We start from the raw sequence: 15867 nt of genomic DNA, 5'->3' as shown, positions 1-15867 counted from the left end.
GTGGTTTATCAGGGTTGCTCAATCAACTAAATGAATAAAAGATTCCCACCCAGCAAGTTGCATAGTTCAACTGATGGCCCTCGTATTTGCTGCTGCCAGTAGATAGTCACAGAAAATGTATCCCGTTTATTTTGTGATAATCACTGGAGAGTAAGTGAACTACAGAGAAAGGGGGTGGGGAAGGGAGGAAGGAAGGGAGGGAGGGGGAGAGAGAGAGAGAGAGATAGAGAGAGAGAGAGAGAGAGAGACAGAGAGAGAGACAGAGAGAGACAGAGAAGAGAAGAGAAGAGAAGAGAAGAGAAGAGAAGAGAAGAGAAGAGAAGAGAAGAGAAAGATCTGTTGGAGGACTAACTAGATTAACAGATGATGGACATACCTCCTCAAAACTCTTGGTTGATCTGTCCAAAATGACTACTCATTAGCCCATAAATGTGGCTAGGCTAATTCTAACTCTCCCTAAGTAATTCCCCAGTTTGAAATGGTACACAGGCCCCCTAGCTTTCTGGACACTCAGAGTCCTGAGTCCTAAGACCTAGTCTGGGGCCAAGTGCAATTTGACTATGTTCCACTTGAACTACAGGGGTACTCAGTTTTCTCCAGTTTTCTCTGTGCAGAGTGATCCTGTCTAGGTCAAATCCAACCTTTTGAGTCAACCATCAGAGATCCCAATTCTGACACCAATTTATGAGCTGAGAAGAAAAGATTTCTAAATTGTAATAATTTAGAAAAAAGTTTATTAAGTTGTCAGCATAGTGGAAAACTGAAATAAGGGGTGGCCCACTTCCCTTGAGTGTCTGTAAATTACATACAGGATTCAAATAAAAGAACAAGGAAACACAGTAGCTGATTGGCCAGCACAGCAGCAGTTTCCACATAAAACAAATGGGTTGCTTGAAATGATGGAGTCAATGTACAATGTGTCCACCTGTGGCTGATCAGACTAAGACAAGCTCAGAAGGCTCTACCACAGGTTGGGTATGAATAGTCAGTATGAACATTTAGGGTGGAGATGTCTCTGAATTTGCACATCTCATGTTTCCTTTGAGCTACTACAATTCTGCTTTATTCATAGAGCACAGCACCTTCTTTGATGCAAGCACATCATACTTTTTTCACTTAGAATACACATTCACCTAAGATCTGGAAAGAATAAAAACAAATCTGCCCCTTCCTCTCATGACAGCTCACAATATTTTTCTCTGCTCACAAGCCACTGAGGAAAAATATGAGAAGTCATCTGCCTAAATCTTTTGTTCTGGCCCAGAAGCCAATTAAAATAACTTTACCACCCTGCATTACATTATTTCCTTAAGGAAGCATTTGGGAAGTTCTTGGAATTCACAGACTGATAAAAATAGATTGGTAGCTCAAAGAAGACTCTAGAACCAGTTGCCATCCCTGGAACTCTTCTCATGGCCTGCTATGAGTAATTCACTGTGCTAGGTTATAAGGGATATAGAAGGATAAATGGTCCTTGTCCTCAAGGAGCCTATATTTTAATAGGGAAGATAAGAATGCAAATAAATGTCTATGATATGAAATAAACATGAGTGAGAAGTACAAAGTGATAAGCATTTTTGGAGGAAAGGAGAATAATTTCCTACTGGGAAAATCAGAAAAAACTTCATATCCAAAATATAAAGGCAACTTATGGATAGAATGCTGGATTGGGAGTCGGCAAGACCTGAGTTCAAATCCTGAAGCAGATTATTAACTTTGTGACCCTGGACAAGTCACTTAATCTCATTAACCTCTGTTTTCCTCATCTGTAAACCAGAGATAATAATAGCACCAACCTCACAGGATTGTTACAAGGATCAAATGAGGTAACATGTATAAAGGGCTTTGCAGAACTTTAAAGCATTAAAAATAAATAAATAAAACTTTAAAACATTAAGTGGTATGGTGGATAGAGTGCTGAAAGTGGAGTCAGGAAGTCCTGAGTTCAAATATGACTTTAGATACTAACTCTGTGATTCTGGCCAGATCACTTAGCTTCTGTCTGTCTCAGTTTCATCTATGAAATGGGGATAATAATAGAATTTCTCAGGCTTATTGTGAGGATAAAATTAGATAATGTTTGTAAAGCATTTGCAAATGTTGATGTGCTATATAAATGCTAGTTAATAATAATATTACTAGCTGTTATAAGTGGCATTTTTGCAACTTTTTGAGAAGTGGGTAGAAACCATTTCTCAAGTGATAGCTATGAAACGATTGGTGGAATTTCAGCAGGTAAAGTTGGAGAAAGAATTCCGTATCTAGTGAGGACCCATTAACTTCATCTTTTCCAGCAGTACATATGTTCAAGGAACAGAGCTCAGCTTCAGTACACTGTTTAGTACAGCCCAAATTAAAACTAAATGTTCCTCAGTTTTCTATGGTCCTTGGAAAATAAATTTATGTTAGTTTGAAAGAGGCAGCATGGCATGCTTGACATGGAGTCAGGAGGCCAGGGTTCAAACATTTGCCCAGAGCTTACCTTGAAGCAACATAGCCTGGCCAGGTCACTTCAGCTTTCTTAAGCCTTCATTTCTTCCTTTGTATAAGGAGAATAATAAAACTTACTACGTACCTCCCAGTGTTGAGAAGAAAGCATTTTATAAACATTAAAGCATTATACAAATAAGAGGCATCATAATTATTCATCTAGTCCTCTATAGTATTTTGTTTGGTACACTGTTTTCAACCAATCCATATCAGAATACACCAGTGCGTCTTCAGGATCTTGTGTGCCAGCCCGAACTTCTGGCAGACCCATTTCTAGCTCTTCTCACACAAGAACTGACTCCTTCAAGGTCCAAACCTATTCTTATGCCTTGCTTATTCTACTCTTTCTCCTTTATCCCCTCTTTGCTAATATGGATCTAATCTTTATCTTCCTAATGGATCAGAAATGAGACACACTTCCCAACTCCTTCCTTCCTTGTTTCTATTCCCATTCTCCCAAATACTCTCACAGCCAAATTGCTGTATCCATAAGCCCCTTCACTTTTTTCCATTATCATAGTTCAATGTATTCTTTCCAAAGGCTTATCCTCTCTGTGGGAAATTTAGAAATTTTTAAGTCTGTTAACAATAAAAAAAAAAAAAGAATTGGGAAGCCTAAGTCAAGATCCTTATCTAACAAAAGTGATAGCTTTGCTGATAGTCTCAGGAGAAGACAGAATGGATGACAGAGAGCTAGTGGTTCGTCCAAGTCAGAGTTGAAATACAGAAAGCAAGTCAACAGTGATGTCATCCTATTTGAGTTTGTCCTGAGATGAAAGAGGAAACTTTCAGACTAATTAGTTAATCTTTGACCAACAAAATATTTTTCTTTTTAAGAAAATATTGTTATTCTTAATAAATTATGAACCTAGACATTGAAAGGTAAGGTAAGAATGAAGCTTTCTATATGAAATAGGAAACTTAATCTTGAAAAATATATAGAGTAATTTGTCTTTGCAAATAGATTTCAAGGTGTAAGCTGGGATTGTTGCCTTACTTCATTATTTGGCTTTGGGGGAGGACAGTAAGTCTGTCTTACTCTTCATTTTACAGAAAAAACTGAAACAACTAAGATAATCACAATGATACCTTTATTTTAAAATCTCAAAATGTATATTGAAATAAGTATATTGACTTACTGTTGTTGCACAGCCACTTAAAGAATTTGGATTTATTTTAGGCCTTGTAAAATCCCTTCATTTACCTATGACTTTCTCTATAGTTCAGTATTACCTAAAAGTTTATTTTATACACTAAATTCTGTTTTCCTCTTCAGTTAATTTTTTTAAAATATAAAGCAACTATCACTTCTATACAGATGGGGATGTGCACTGAATGCAGAACCATGGTACCAGTGAACACTCCTTTATGTGTTGTGTGTGAGGCCCCTCGTGCTCCACAGCTACAGCACCAGGCTAATGTTCATTTAAAGGTAATGAAAATTAAATCGTGAATTAAAGCTGTTGAAAGTAATGTTTTGAATAGTAGAATGCACATTTTGATATAGATTATGTGTTTGGTTAATTGAACTATTGCCACAGTCAAGTCCTTGATCACGTGTGATGCTTATTAAATTGTATCTATGATTAAAGACACTTTTATTCATGGCTAGTCATATTGTACAAAATAATCTGCCAATTGTGTCTATGTGCATGAGAGATAGGTACAGTAAAGTTCCTTCTGTAAAATTATTTAATAAAGGTTTCCAGCTCAAACTCATTATAACTGAATTTTACAATATTCTAAGCTTCAGGAAAATTTTGGCATTACTTAATAAATTTTATAAATATTTTGATAAATTTTATAATTTGATAAAAATTGAACATTATGCCTTATTTTTATTTTATTTTTATTATTATAGTTTTTATTTGTTGTTGTTGTTTGTGCTTCATTCTCAAAGAGGACCATGAGATCAGGAAGATGATGCAAGTGAATTGGATTTAAATAAGGAGGGCTGTGCAAAGTCACCAGCCTCACTTTCTCCTCTAGAGCCATCTGGGTCCAATGGCAAGATATAAATCAGAATGACTGGAGATGGCTTTTATTTAAACTATTCTCAAGCTTCTGTTTACTTTGATTATCAATTATTACCATACTACCATACAGAAAGAGTATAGAGAATTACTATCATAGAGAAAAGTTGTATGATAGAGTCTGATATAATGGATAGAAGGCTAACCTTGGAATCAGGAAGACCTGGGTTCACGTCTTGCCTAGGACTTATACTAGCTGTGTGACCACGGGCAAGTCAGTTAATTTCTCAGTATTCCAGGCAAGTTTCTAACACTTTAAGTTGCAAACAAGTTGCCAGTCTTCATTGGTGGAGAATGTGAATGAAATCACAGATCTGGACATACATAGACAGATGTATAAATTGAGAAGAAAGATGGAAAGACTATCAGTTCCTTGGAAGCACAGAATATTTCATTCATCTTATTGTATTCCTGGCATGTGAAATACCTGAAACATAGTAGGATCTTAATAAATGTTTCTCAGATTATTGAGATACATATTAATGTATGTATGTATGTAGACATTGTTGTCGTTCAGTTGTTTTCAGTAGTATCCGACTCTCCATGTCCCAGTTTGGGTTTTCTTGGCAAAGATACTAGAATGGTCTGCCATTTCCTTATCCAGTTCATTTTACAGATGAGGAAATTGAGGCAAACAGGGTTAAGTGACTTGCCCAGAGTCACACAGCTAGTATGTGTCTAAACTAGATTTGAATTCAGGAAAATTAGTCTTCCTGACTTCAGACCCAGCACTTGAGCCACAACACCACCTAGCTGCCCCATATGTGTACAAAAATATATATTTCTATAGTCAGAGGACACAGTCATAACTAATCACCTGACCTGTAAATCCTAGTAAAAAATAAAAGTTTTCTTCTATACATCCAATTTTATCTGTTACCTGTTGGGTAGATAGAAATAAGTCTTATATTCCCTTTAATTCCAAGTGGTGACTAAAATAAGGAGATTGTTGTAAAATTAGCCTCATCTTACAGAAAAACATTCTTTTGGTTCCAAAACAAGACTAATTAGCAATGAGAAAAACTCACAATAAGAAAATAATTATTTAGTTAAGAGAATCCAGCCAAAATTAGAATATTTACCTATACTCATAGTTGAGATTCTAATAACTGCAAACATGATTCCTAGAGACTGAACTGATCTGGGTATAACCGAGCTAAGTCAATAAGAAATAAGAATTTAATTCAGTAGCTTCTTGTGTTATTACTTGATTTTCCCACTTCCAAGCCCTCATACTTTGAAATGTTCAGAATTGTCACTGGCCCCATAATATTTAAAAAATATGTGATTATTAAGGACAACTGGTACCAAGGGAATATAAATGATAATTTACTTATTCTTTTACGAGAAAGTTATTTCAAAGGGTGCTAAGTGTCCTTCAAAGGGTGGCTCCTGACTAACTTTGATAAAATTTCAACATTACAATAGAAGCTGCAGAAAGAACCCCAAAATAGGAAATATTACTTCCAGGGCATAAAGCAGTATGTAAGAAAATAGAAGCACCATTGGTATGCATCTACCACAACTATTTTTATCTGTTCCCCAATCAATACTCACTTTATTTCCAATATTTTGTTACTACAAAGAGAGCTTCTATGGATATTTTTTATATATGGTACATTCCATTATGTCTTTGCCCTCCCTGAATGTGCCCAGTAGTGGATTTTCTAAATCAAACAGATATTTCTAGTCTTCAAAATTATGAGGTATGTTTTTTAAATTGAGGTATTCTTTTTTAAGAAAATTTTGACACAAAGATTTTTTCCCAGTTGACCACTTCCCTTTTAACGTAATTGCTTTGATTTTATAAATGCAAAACCTCTTTAATTTCATGTAATTGAAATGATCTGTTTTATCTCTTGTGATCAACTGTCTCTTGTTTGGTTGGGAATTCATCTCCTAGCCATAACTGTTAAAGAGATTTGATTTGGCTCTCTTCTAATTTTTTCATGGTGTGGTCTTTGATATTATGTCACATATCTGTTATAAATTTATTGTTGCATATTATATAAGATGGTGATCTAAATTTAATTCCTGGCAAATCTTTTTCCAGTTTTCCCAGCAGTTCTCATCAAATTGGGAGTAGTTTTTCCCCCAATTAATTTATGTTCCTAGTTGTTACCAGATTGTTGTTTCTGATTCATACTTATTTGTCACTTTTAAAAAGTCAGTACCATATAGCTTTGGTGATTATTGTTTTGTAATACAATTTGAGGTCTGGAATTCCCTAATTTATACTTTTTTTTCAAGATTTCCCTTGAGATTCTAAGTCTTCTGTTCCTTTGAATTAATTATATTATCATTTTATCTAGCTCTATGAGGTATCCCCTTGGTAGCTTGATTTTTAAAAAATTATCTCCCTTGAGATTCAAGACCTTTCTTTAAATGATTTGTTATTTTTTATCTAGCTCTATAATACATCCCCTTGGTAGACTGATTGTTATAGCACTAAATCTACAAATTGATTTAGATAATAGCATTTTTTTTATTATATTGGCATAGCTTAGTCATGAACAGTGAACAAGCTTCCAGTTATTTAAATAATTCTTTATTTCATTATGGAGTATTTTATAATAATATCTCTTCAGGTCTTGTGTGCATTGTTAGACTGACTCCCATATATTTTACATATTTTGTAGTTATTTAGAATGAGACACCCTTTTCTAATATTTCCTCCTGGGTTTTGGTATTGCTATATAGAAATTCTGTTGATTTTTGTGGGTTTATTTTGTAGTCTTTTACGTTACTAAAACTGTTAATTGTCTCAATTTCTTTGCTGTTTCATGTTATCAGCATCATGTTACCAGCAAATAGATATAGTTTTGTTTCTTCTTTGCCATAGTTTATGACATTGACTCCTTCTCTTATCTTTTTGCTATCATTAGCAATAGCGTTCGCCTTGTTATTAGTAATAACAGCTAACATTTATATACCACGTTAAGGTTCATGAAGCACTTTATATCTGCTTTCTCATTTGGTCCTCACAGCAACCCTTTGAGTTAAGTGCTCTTATTATTAAATTTTACAAATGAGGAAAGTAAGCCTTAGAGAGTTTAAGTGACTTGATTACCCAGCCAGGATATGTCAGTACATGTGGGATTTGAACCTTCTCCCTGGCTATGAAGCTGGTTCTCTGTCTTTTATGCCAAGCTGCCATTTAATAAAGGAAGCAGATATACTACTTAAGTAGATCGGTATATTTTTTTCCTTTCTAATGTTCAAAAGCGTTGCCAGAGGGTCACCTGGCAATTCCGAAGACTTATCTTCCCAAACGAGGAGGTTTAAAAAAAGTATTTTCTTCTAAGCATTCTTTCTCCTAATTTTTCCTTTTACTGTGGGCATATATATTGATGGTGGGATTCAAATGAATTAACAACTGGTTCTCCACAAAACCGAGCTGAGGCCCTGCCCCCGTTGCTGACATGCCCATTAGGAACCAGCTCGTGGAATTCAACCTAGAATTAGGTACCTGTTCTACCAAACCCAGTGCAAACCAGCTAAATCTTACCACTGAGTATGTATATGGGGCGGGGGGGGGCAACCCTTGATTGGGAGCCAATGACAGACTTCTTAAACAAATTTGAAAGATTTCATCTAGGCTCTAAAAGGAGTTGCCAAATGTCACTATTTAAGGAAGCTATTTTCCCCCCTTAGTTTTTACATGGTCTAGAACAGTGGTTGTCAGTGTGGTTCAGGACCCCTGAGAGTACTTGATACTAAGACGTTTTAATTTCTAATATAGTAAATATCAATAGATTTATAAGCTACATAAACAATAGCTCTTGAGGGAAGGATCTTTGATAGTTTTCAAGAGAGGAAATGGATCCTAAGACCAAAAAGTTGGAGAGCTGATGCTCTAGAGCTGTGTCAAATAACAGCATTTAAAGTGGGTAAGAAAAATAGAGCATTTAGAAGCTGATAATCTACAAAAGACCACTTGTCATAATAATGAAAGACTATTTTTTTATTTAAATGTACTGTGCAGAATGCTTGTAGATAACATATTCAAAATTATCATGGCTACTCAGATGAAAAACAGAAATTAAATACTGAGAATCATGATACATATGATAGCTTATATTAAAGTTTTTCATAGCCACAGTTCTTTTGGTTGAGGAAGAGATGCATAGCATACTGGATTCTGACTCAGGAAGACCTGGGTTCAAATTCTGCCTTTGACATTTAAGGCCTGTGTGACTATGAGCAAGTCACTGAACTCTCTGAGCCTCAATTTCCTTATCTGTAAAATCAGGCTAATGGTTCCTATACTACTTATCTCACCAGATTGTTATGAGGATCAAATGATATAATGTAGCTAAAGTGATAGACAAATGTCAGTTTTTGTTTTCCACTTAAAGTCACTTTTCAGGTTTGGTAAACCTGCTTCTATAAATCTGAGAACATAAAATACTTGAGAAACAACTCCCTATTTGACAAAAATTACTGGGTAAACTGGAGAGAAGTCAGACAGACATTTAGATTAGACAAACATCTTGTACCACCGACCAAGATAAGATCAAAATGGGTATGCAACTTAAATAATAAAGGTCACACCATAAAAAATTAGGTAACAACAAGATGAGGCTCCTTTCACAGTTATGACTGGAGGGAGAACTCTCAACCACACAGCAGACAGAGCTGATCACAAAAGATAAAATAGATAATTTCAGTTACATGAAATTGAGGTTTTTGTACTTCTGTTAGGAGTTTTAAGTTCCAGGCTAAGGCCCTCAGATGGTGATTCCCACCTGTCTATTGCTGCGCAAGAAACACTGTCACTGGGATGGAAATAGGTAAAAAAAAAAATGCCCTGGGTATTAATTTTTTAATTTTTAATGGAGTTCTTATTGTTCATCATAGCACTCTCAAAGATCTTTAGAAATTCACTTTGTTGCAATCTAAAAGCTTTGGGATCACTTCTTCCTAGCCTGAAGTCTCTCAACTAGTTATGCAAAAGCCAGGCCTTACTATGGCCTCAACCATAAGACATCATGTATGTGATTGGAGCCCCTCAGAAAACAAGTGGCCATATAGTTCACCATGTATTTAACCATAAATTTCACCAAGTTCTGGTCACTATCCTTGGTAGGAGTAAAAGACTCTGGAGACCCCAGTGTGGTTTCTGTGATTCCTCGCTTCTGTAACATTGTGAGTTCCAGGAAAAACCTTGAGGGAAAAAGCACTTTTCACTGCCTCTGGAAACTTTTTTTTAACCTCCAAAACATCTTTAAAGCTGTGAGGAAATTCCCATTCTGTTTCTCTCCTCAGGGACACCTACTGGGACCATAGCAGCAGCATTTATAACAGGACCATCCCATGTCCCTTCTTCCAAATTGTAGTCATTGTTTTCCAATGTGAATTTGGAGCTAAAGTCATTCCTCTGTGCCAGTGTCAGACTTTTTTAAGGCCAACAGTAGTGATCCTTTCTGTTTAACTGTTTACTTACCTGTCCCTTATCCTGGTTCATTTTCCTTTTTTTATTTAATTTTTTCAAACTACGTGTAAAAATAGTTTTCAACATTCATTTTTGTAAGGTTTTGAGTTCCAGATTTTTCTCCTTCCTTCCCTTCTTCCCCCTCCCCAAGAGAGTAAGCAATTTGATAGAGGTTATACATGCACAATCATGTTAAACATATTTCTACATTAGTCATGTTGTGAAAGAATCAGAACAAAAGGGAAAAACCATGCATGAGAAAGAAAAAACGAAGAGAAAATAGTACATTTCAATCTGCATTCAGACTCCATAGTTCTTTCTCTAGATGTGACTAGCATTTTCCATCACCAGTCTTAGAATTGTCTTGGATCATTGTATTGCTGAGAAGAGCTAAGTCTATCATAGTTGATCATCATACAACGTTGCTGTTACCTTGTACAAGGTTGTCCTAGTTCTGCTCACTTTACTCAGCATCAATTCATGTAAGTCTTTCCAGGTTTTTCTGAAATCTGCCTGCTCATCATTTCTTATAGAACAGTAGTATTCCATTTCATTTATGTATACACCACAACTTGTTGAGCCATTCCCCAATTGATGGACATTCCCTCAATTTCTAATTCTTTGCCACCACTAAAAGAGCTGCTATAAATATTTTTGTATATGTGGGTCCTTTTCCCTTTTTTATGATCTCTTTGGAATATAGGCCTAGTAGTGGCATTGCTGGATCAAAGGGTATGCACAGTTTTCTAGCCCTTTGGGCATAGTTCTTGGCTCATTTCCTAAAAAATTTATTTAGAGATCTGATGGCTGACACTGTTTGAGGGCCTTGATTATTATTTTGTTGAGTTGTTTGCCTAAAGCAATACATTATTCTTTATTTCTAAGGGTAAGGGAATCTGCCGTTTTTGTGGAACTGGAAACCCGGCTCCCTTTAAGCACTGTGTGACCTGTGAGAGTCGCCTGCCTGAAACACATGTGGTAGGTTGACTCAAGCTTGCTTCAAACTATACTGATCTCAAAGTTGGATTGTTGTGAAGAGTAAAGCTTTAGCACAATTTCCCTTGATATTAAAGAAACAGAGGGAATTGTACTACCAGATTAAGACTAGAAGACTTCCTCCTGTCCCCCAAATAAATCCTGGGAAATCTAATTTCACACTGACTTCTGATAGCCTACAGGAGAGCCAGCTACGGAGCAAAAATCCACCTCTTGAGAAGAGATTGTTCTTTCCCTTGTGCTTCTCCAAAGAGCAGTAGGGATTGGAAGGGGAATTCTCTTCCCCTTTACCCTACGTTAGCCATGCATGGCCTTTTGTATTGGAGCTGTTCTCCCAGCGTTAAGACATCAAACCCAGCAATGAGTAGAGAATCAGTAGAAGTGGCTCCAAGGAGAGTGATCCCTGGCAGCAAAGAAAGAAACCAGCAGTGGAAGCAGAATAAACTCAGCATTGGTTGTCTGAAGTCAGGCCCAAGGAGCCATCATCAATCAATCAGTCCACCAACACGCATTAAGAACTTACTATGTTCTAGACATTGAGCCAAGCACGAGGGGTATAAAGAAAATCAAAAGAGCCCTGTCCTCCAGTAACTCTCATTCTAACGGAGAGGGAACACAGAAATACAGGATAGATACAGAGTAGATACAAGGTAACTTTAGAGGGGAATTCCTCTTAGAGAAGGTGGGATTTGAGTTGAACCTTGAAGGGGTGGTGATGAGGAGGATGCCTTCCTTGCATGAAGAACAGCCAGTAGAAAGGTACCAAGCCAAGAGATGGGGCATCATGTGTGAGGAAAAGCAAGACCGCTAGTTTGGCTGCTTGTGCCCATAGAGTACACAAAGAGGGTATTATACATAAGAAGACTAGAAAGATACCAAGCATCCAGAATGTGAAGAGCTTTAAATATCCCAAAGAGGAGTTTTGATCCTTGAAGGCCACTGAAGTTTATTAAACAAAGGAGGGGATTTTTTTTTTTTTACAAAATTTTTCTCTACACTGGCAAATGTTTACTTTCCAAAATGCTTGTTTTTAGAGACAGGCAGAATCACAGATCTTATATTAGAGGATGAACCATTGCCACCAATTTGCCTGGTTTGGTTGTTATAATGGCAAAATACAGAAACAACAAAGGGGTCAGGGAAAGCAGGGTGGCTTCTGGTCTCTAATTTTTAACCTTCAGAAGGAGGTGTTTATTTTAGAAAATTATGTTTCTGGTGGACAACAGGGTACATTTTCATCCCAGCATAAAGAATGAAGCTGCCCAATGTCACCACAGGCTGCTCAAGGCTTCAGCTCTTCCTTCCCTGAGTGGTCATTTAGGGGAGTATACTTCCTTTCCTTCATTAGCTTCTCCTTCTGCTCAATGACTCTTCTCAAGCATTCTACTAATTATGTGGGCACACTCGATGAATTCCTTCTCAAAAGCATGATAACGGGTGGCATCTTTAAGGTGGTTTAGTACTTATATTGTCATCCATTTGTTAACACCTAGGCCTGGCCAGCTATGAACATCAAAGAATGGTGAGATTTGTGCTTTAGGAAAATAATTTTGACAACTCGATGGAGGGTGGATTGGAGATGAGAGAAACTTGAGAAAAGGAAGCAAATTCAGATGCTGCAGTACTAGTGCAGGCCAGAGGTGATGAGGTCCTGAACTAAGATGGTGGTTGTGTGAATAGAGAAAAGGGGACATACATATATATGAGACATGTTGAGGAGATGGGAACAAGATTTCGTAACTGTCTGGACACGTAAGGATAGTGAGAATGAGGAACTGAGGGTGACACTGCAGTTGGGAACCTAAGTGATTAGAAAGTGATGCCTTTGACAGAAATAGGAAGTTTGGAAAGACAGAGGTGGATGAAAATATAATGAGTTCTGATTTGGACATGTTGAGTTTGAGGTGCTGACAGAATGTTAAGTTTGAAATGTCTAACATACAACTGGTGGTGTGGAACTTGAGCTCAGAAAAGAGACTAGGTCTGGGTGTGTGTGTGTGTGTGTGTGTGTGTGTGTGTGTATTTGTGTATAGACAGATCTCTATGTACAGATAGATATAGATAGATATTGACATACAGATAGAGAGGCAGAAAGACACAGAGAGGAGAGAGAGAGAGAGAGAGAGAAAGAACAAGAGAGAGAGATTAAGAGAGATGGGAGTCATCTTCATAGAGATGATAATAGAATTCACAGGAGCTGATGAGATCACCAAATGAGAAACTACATAAAGAAAAACTAAGAGGATCTAGAAGAGTTTTGGGGTGTGCCCACATAGAGAGTTTGACTTTTGCTGGTCCCACACTTGTGTGAGTAGCGAGTGCCACAATTTCTGAGCTCCTCCCTTCAGATACGACTTTCTTTTCTAGTAAGCTCCCCCGGGAAAAATGGTTTTCCTTTCAAGCCTACCATGGGAAGACAGTGGGAAGAGGAATTACCTGAGTAGGCCACCTCAGCAAAACTAGGGCCCACTCACAACCTCTCCCCCTCCCCCCACCAAAGGCTGCTAAACTCAGTTGTCTATGAGTAGTCTGGATCCACATTGTTCTCCACTTTGGGTCAGCTATGAAAATAAGAATCAATAAAATAACCTTTATTCATCACCGAGCCCCCATATTTTTCCTAGGGAAGGTCTTATACATTTTATTTCCCTCTCCCTCTATGCCTCTCCCTTGTGTATCTTACTACCTCTTCCTCAACTGCCTTTAAGCAAAGAAAACACAGATGAGTAATGCAATGGGTAACCATAACTTTATTTTAACACCAGCTTTAAGGACTAGATGAATAGGCAGGCATGCAAATAAACTTTAAAGAAACAGCTAAGCTTTTGGAATAAACGCATGTTCTCCATGGGCAGTGAGAGGGAAAATGGAATCATAATCTTGTATCTGCCTACCTGGACAATTTCAACAATACCAAGATCTGCCCAGACAAGCCTCAGACTTGTCTCAAGCCCCAAGACAGACCTCTCTCAGGGTCCAGGGCAGGTGACTTCATGGACGCAGCTCTTACTTCTGCTTCCTTAGTGATTGACTCAGTCCAGTTTTTTTTTTCATTCGTATTCTCCCAGTACTTCTGGGGCCCCAGTGCTGCCCACTCTCCTATCTGGTCTAGTACAAACAAAGGTGGGCATAGTTCTGTGCCCATACTTCGAGCCTGTTTGTGCCTACATTTTCTTAAGTCTCTTTTCATGAAGTCTTTGCCCTTCTCTATCTTTTAAGAATGGGAGAGAGGCTTGCCTTCCAATCACAGTCTCAGTGACTCCTCAGGGATTCAAGCAGATGGACACTAGGGAACTTCTTCCACTTGTGGGCATTAGTCTCCAACATCTTCCTATACACAGACAACATGGCATCAGATTATCTTTTTGCAGGTACTGTGCTGAGAAACTGGAGTAGTATATATTGAATTGCAAAGAATATGGGCTTTTACAAAGTAAGCGTTTCTAGTTTAAACTAGTTTTCTGTTTAAAGAAGACTTAGGAACTTACCTTTTCAACATGCCCATTTCCTGACATTACTGACAAGTAGCTAGAATGGTAGCCAATATTATAAGACAAGCTTGTTCTCTTTTGAAGATCTTAATCAATTGTTGACCGCATTTAGAGTGACTTCTCTTCTCTGAAAATAATCCATAAGAAGTTATTTCACAATTGCCTTATAAAATTATAGTATGTATCTGTGATAGAGTAGTTAAGAGATCAAATATTGGTTGACTGGACTGACTGATTATATTTAATAAATTGATCATTTGGGAAAATAACTTACATGGTCATGTAAAAACACAGTTCATGTGTTGTATTTTCATGAATCTGCTCTATAATGTAGATTTTTAGGTTGAGATTAAAATTATAAACCACAATATCAGTGGTGAATTTATGTTTAGGATGATATTTTAGTGATTTTTAAAATAACTTTTACAGTTTAAAAAAATCAACTCATTATTATGCCTTAGAAAATTGCTATTTTCCAAAGAACAAGACAAATACTACAGGTTGAAAATAAATAAAATAAGTTAAAAAAATTTAAAAATGTTGTATGTATAGAATCTTTATCATAGTCTTTATTAATAGAGGCAAATAAATTACTACTTAGAAGTCCATTCTTGCCTCACACTATGTGATGTGGCTTGCATAGATGATAAATATTTAAAATCTATATACCTTCCTATACCCAAAATTTATATCTCTTCCTATTAACCTCATAAACTATATAAGCCCAGCTCTGCTCATAGCTGATAGCAAAACTGCTTTAACAGGATTTCTAAAATTGAATTTTTCCATCAAGATGGTAAATACTGAATAAATAAGAGATTTCTCTGTAGCAGTATTAACATATTTTGGGAGCAAAATTTGCAACTCAATCTGATATCTCTTATTTAATGTGATGGGATAAAGTGACTTATTTTCCTTTTTTTAAGGCAGTTTCAAGAGATTCCTGTTTGATAAATGAATTAAAATTTCTAGGTCTAAACTTAAGCTTTGCAAAGGGGCTTTCTGCTACCAATCCCTAACCCCTCCAAAATATCCTCACTGCTCAGTGTGGGAATCTTTCCTGTCTATGGGAACACAAGAGCTGGTTGGCCAAGTTGGTAAACATATTTCCTTTCAGATTTCTTCTGTTGAGTTGTCAGTTTCAGAGTCACAAAGCAGGCTAGTATGATTTCAATTCTCCCACCCTCTTTTCTGAGCCAAATTCTATGGTAAAACAAAATGTTCCTAAGTGAACAAATAGCCTATTCATTAACTTCTTTCAAGGATATCATTTAATGTGTAAAGTGATTAATTGGTACCCAGGTGTACAGAAAATTTCTCCCAGAGATTTTTAAACTTGTCCATATATTCAGAAATATTTGTATTGGCACTAGCATCTGCACTATAGCCAATTTACCCCTTTTAAAAGTCTAGTAGCAGATCT

General features: G+C 36.8%; 1 protein-coding gene across 1 annotated transcript in view; it reads left to right on the top strand.

Moving 5' to 3' along the window:
• Positions 1-15867, top strand: part of DZANK1 (double zinc ribbon and ankyrin repeat domains 1) — a 132609-nt gene that overhangs the window by 38299 nt on the left and 78443 nt on the right. The window contains exons 8-9 of the mRNA XM_036751307.1: positions 3809-3922; positions 10843-10935. Of these exons, the coding sequence (XP_036607202.1) occupies positions 3809-3922; positions 10843-10935 (207 nt within the window). The remainder of the gene's footprint in view (positions 1-3808; positions 3923-10842; positions 10936-15867) is intronic.

Source organism: Trichosurus vulpecula, chromosome 3, assembly GCF_011100635.1.
Source record: "Trichosurus vulpecula isolate mTriVul1 chromosome 3, mTriVul1.pri, whole genome shotgun sequence".
Classification (NCBI taxonomy): domain Eukaryota; kingdom Metazoa; phylum Chordata; class Mammalia; order Diprotodontia; family Phalangeridae; genus Trichosurus; species Trichosurus vulpecula.
The sequence above is the reverse complement of the archived record's forward strand: the minus strand, read 5'-3'. Positions and strand labels throughout refer to the sequence as shown.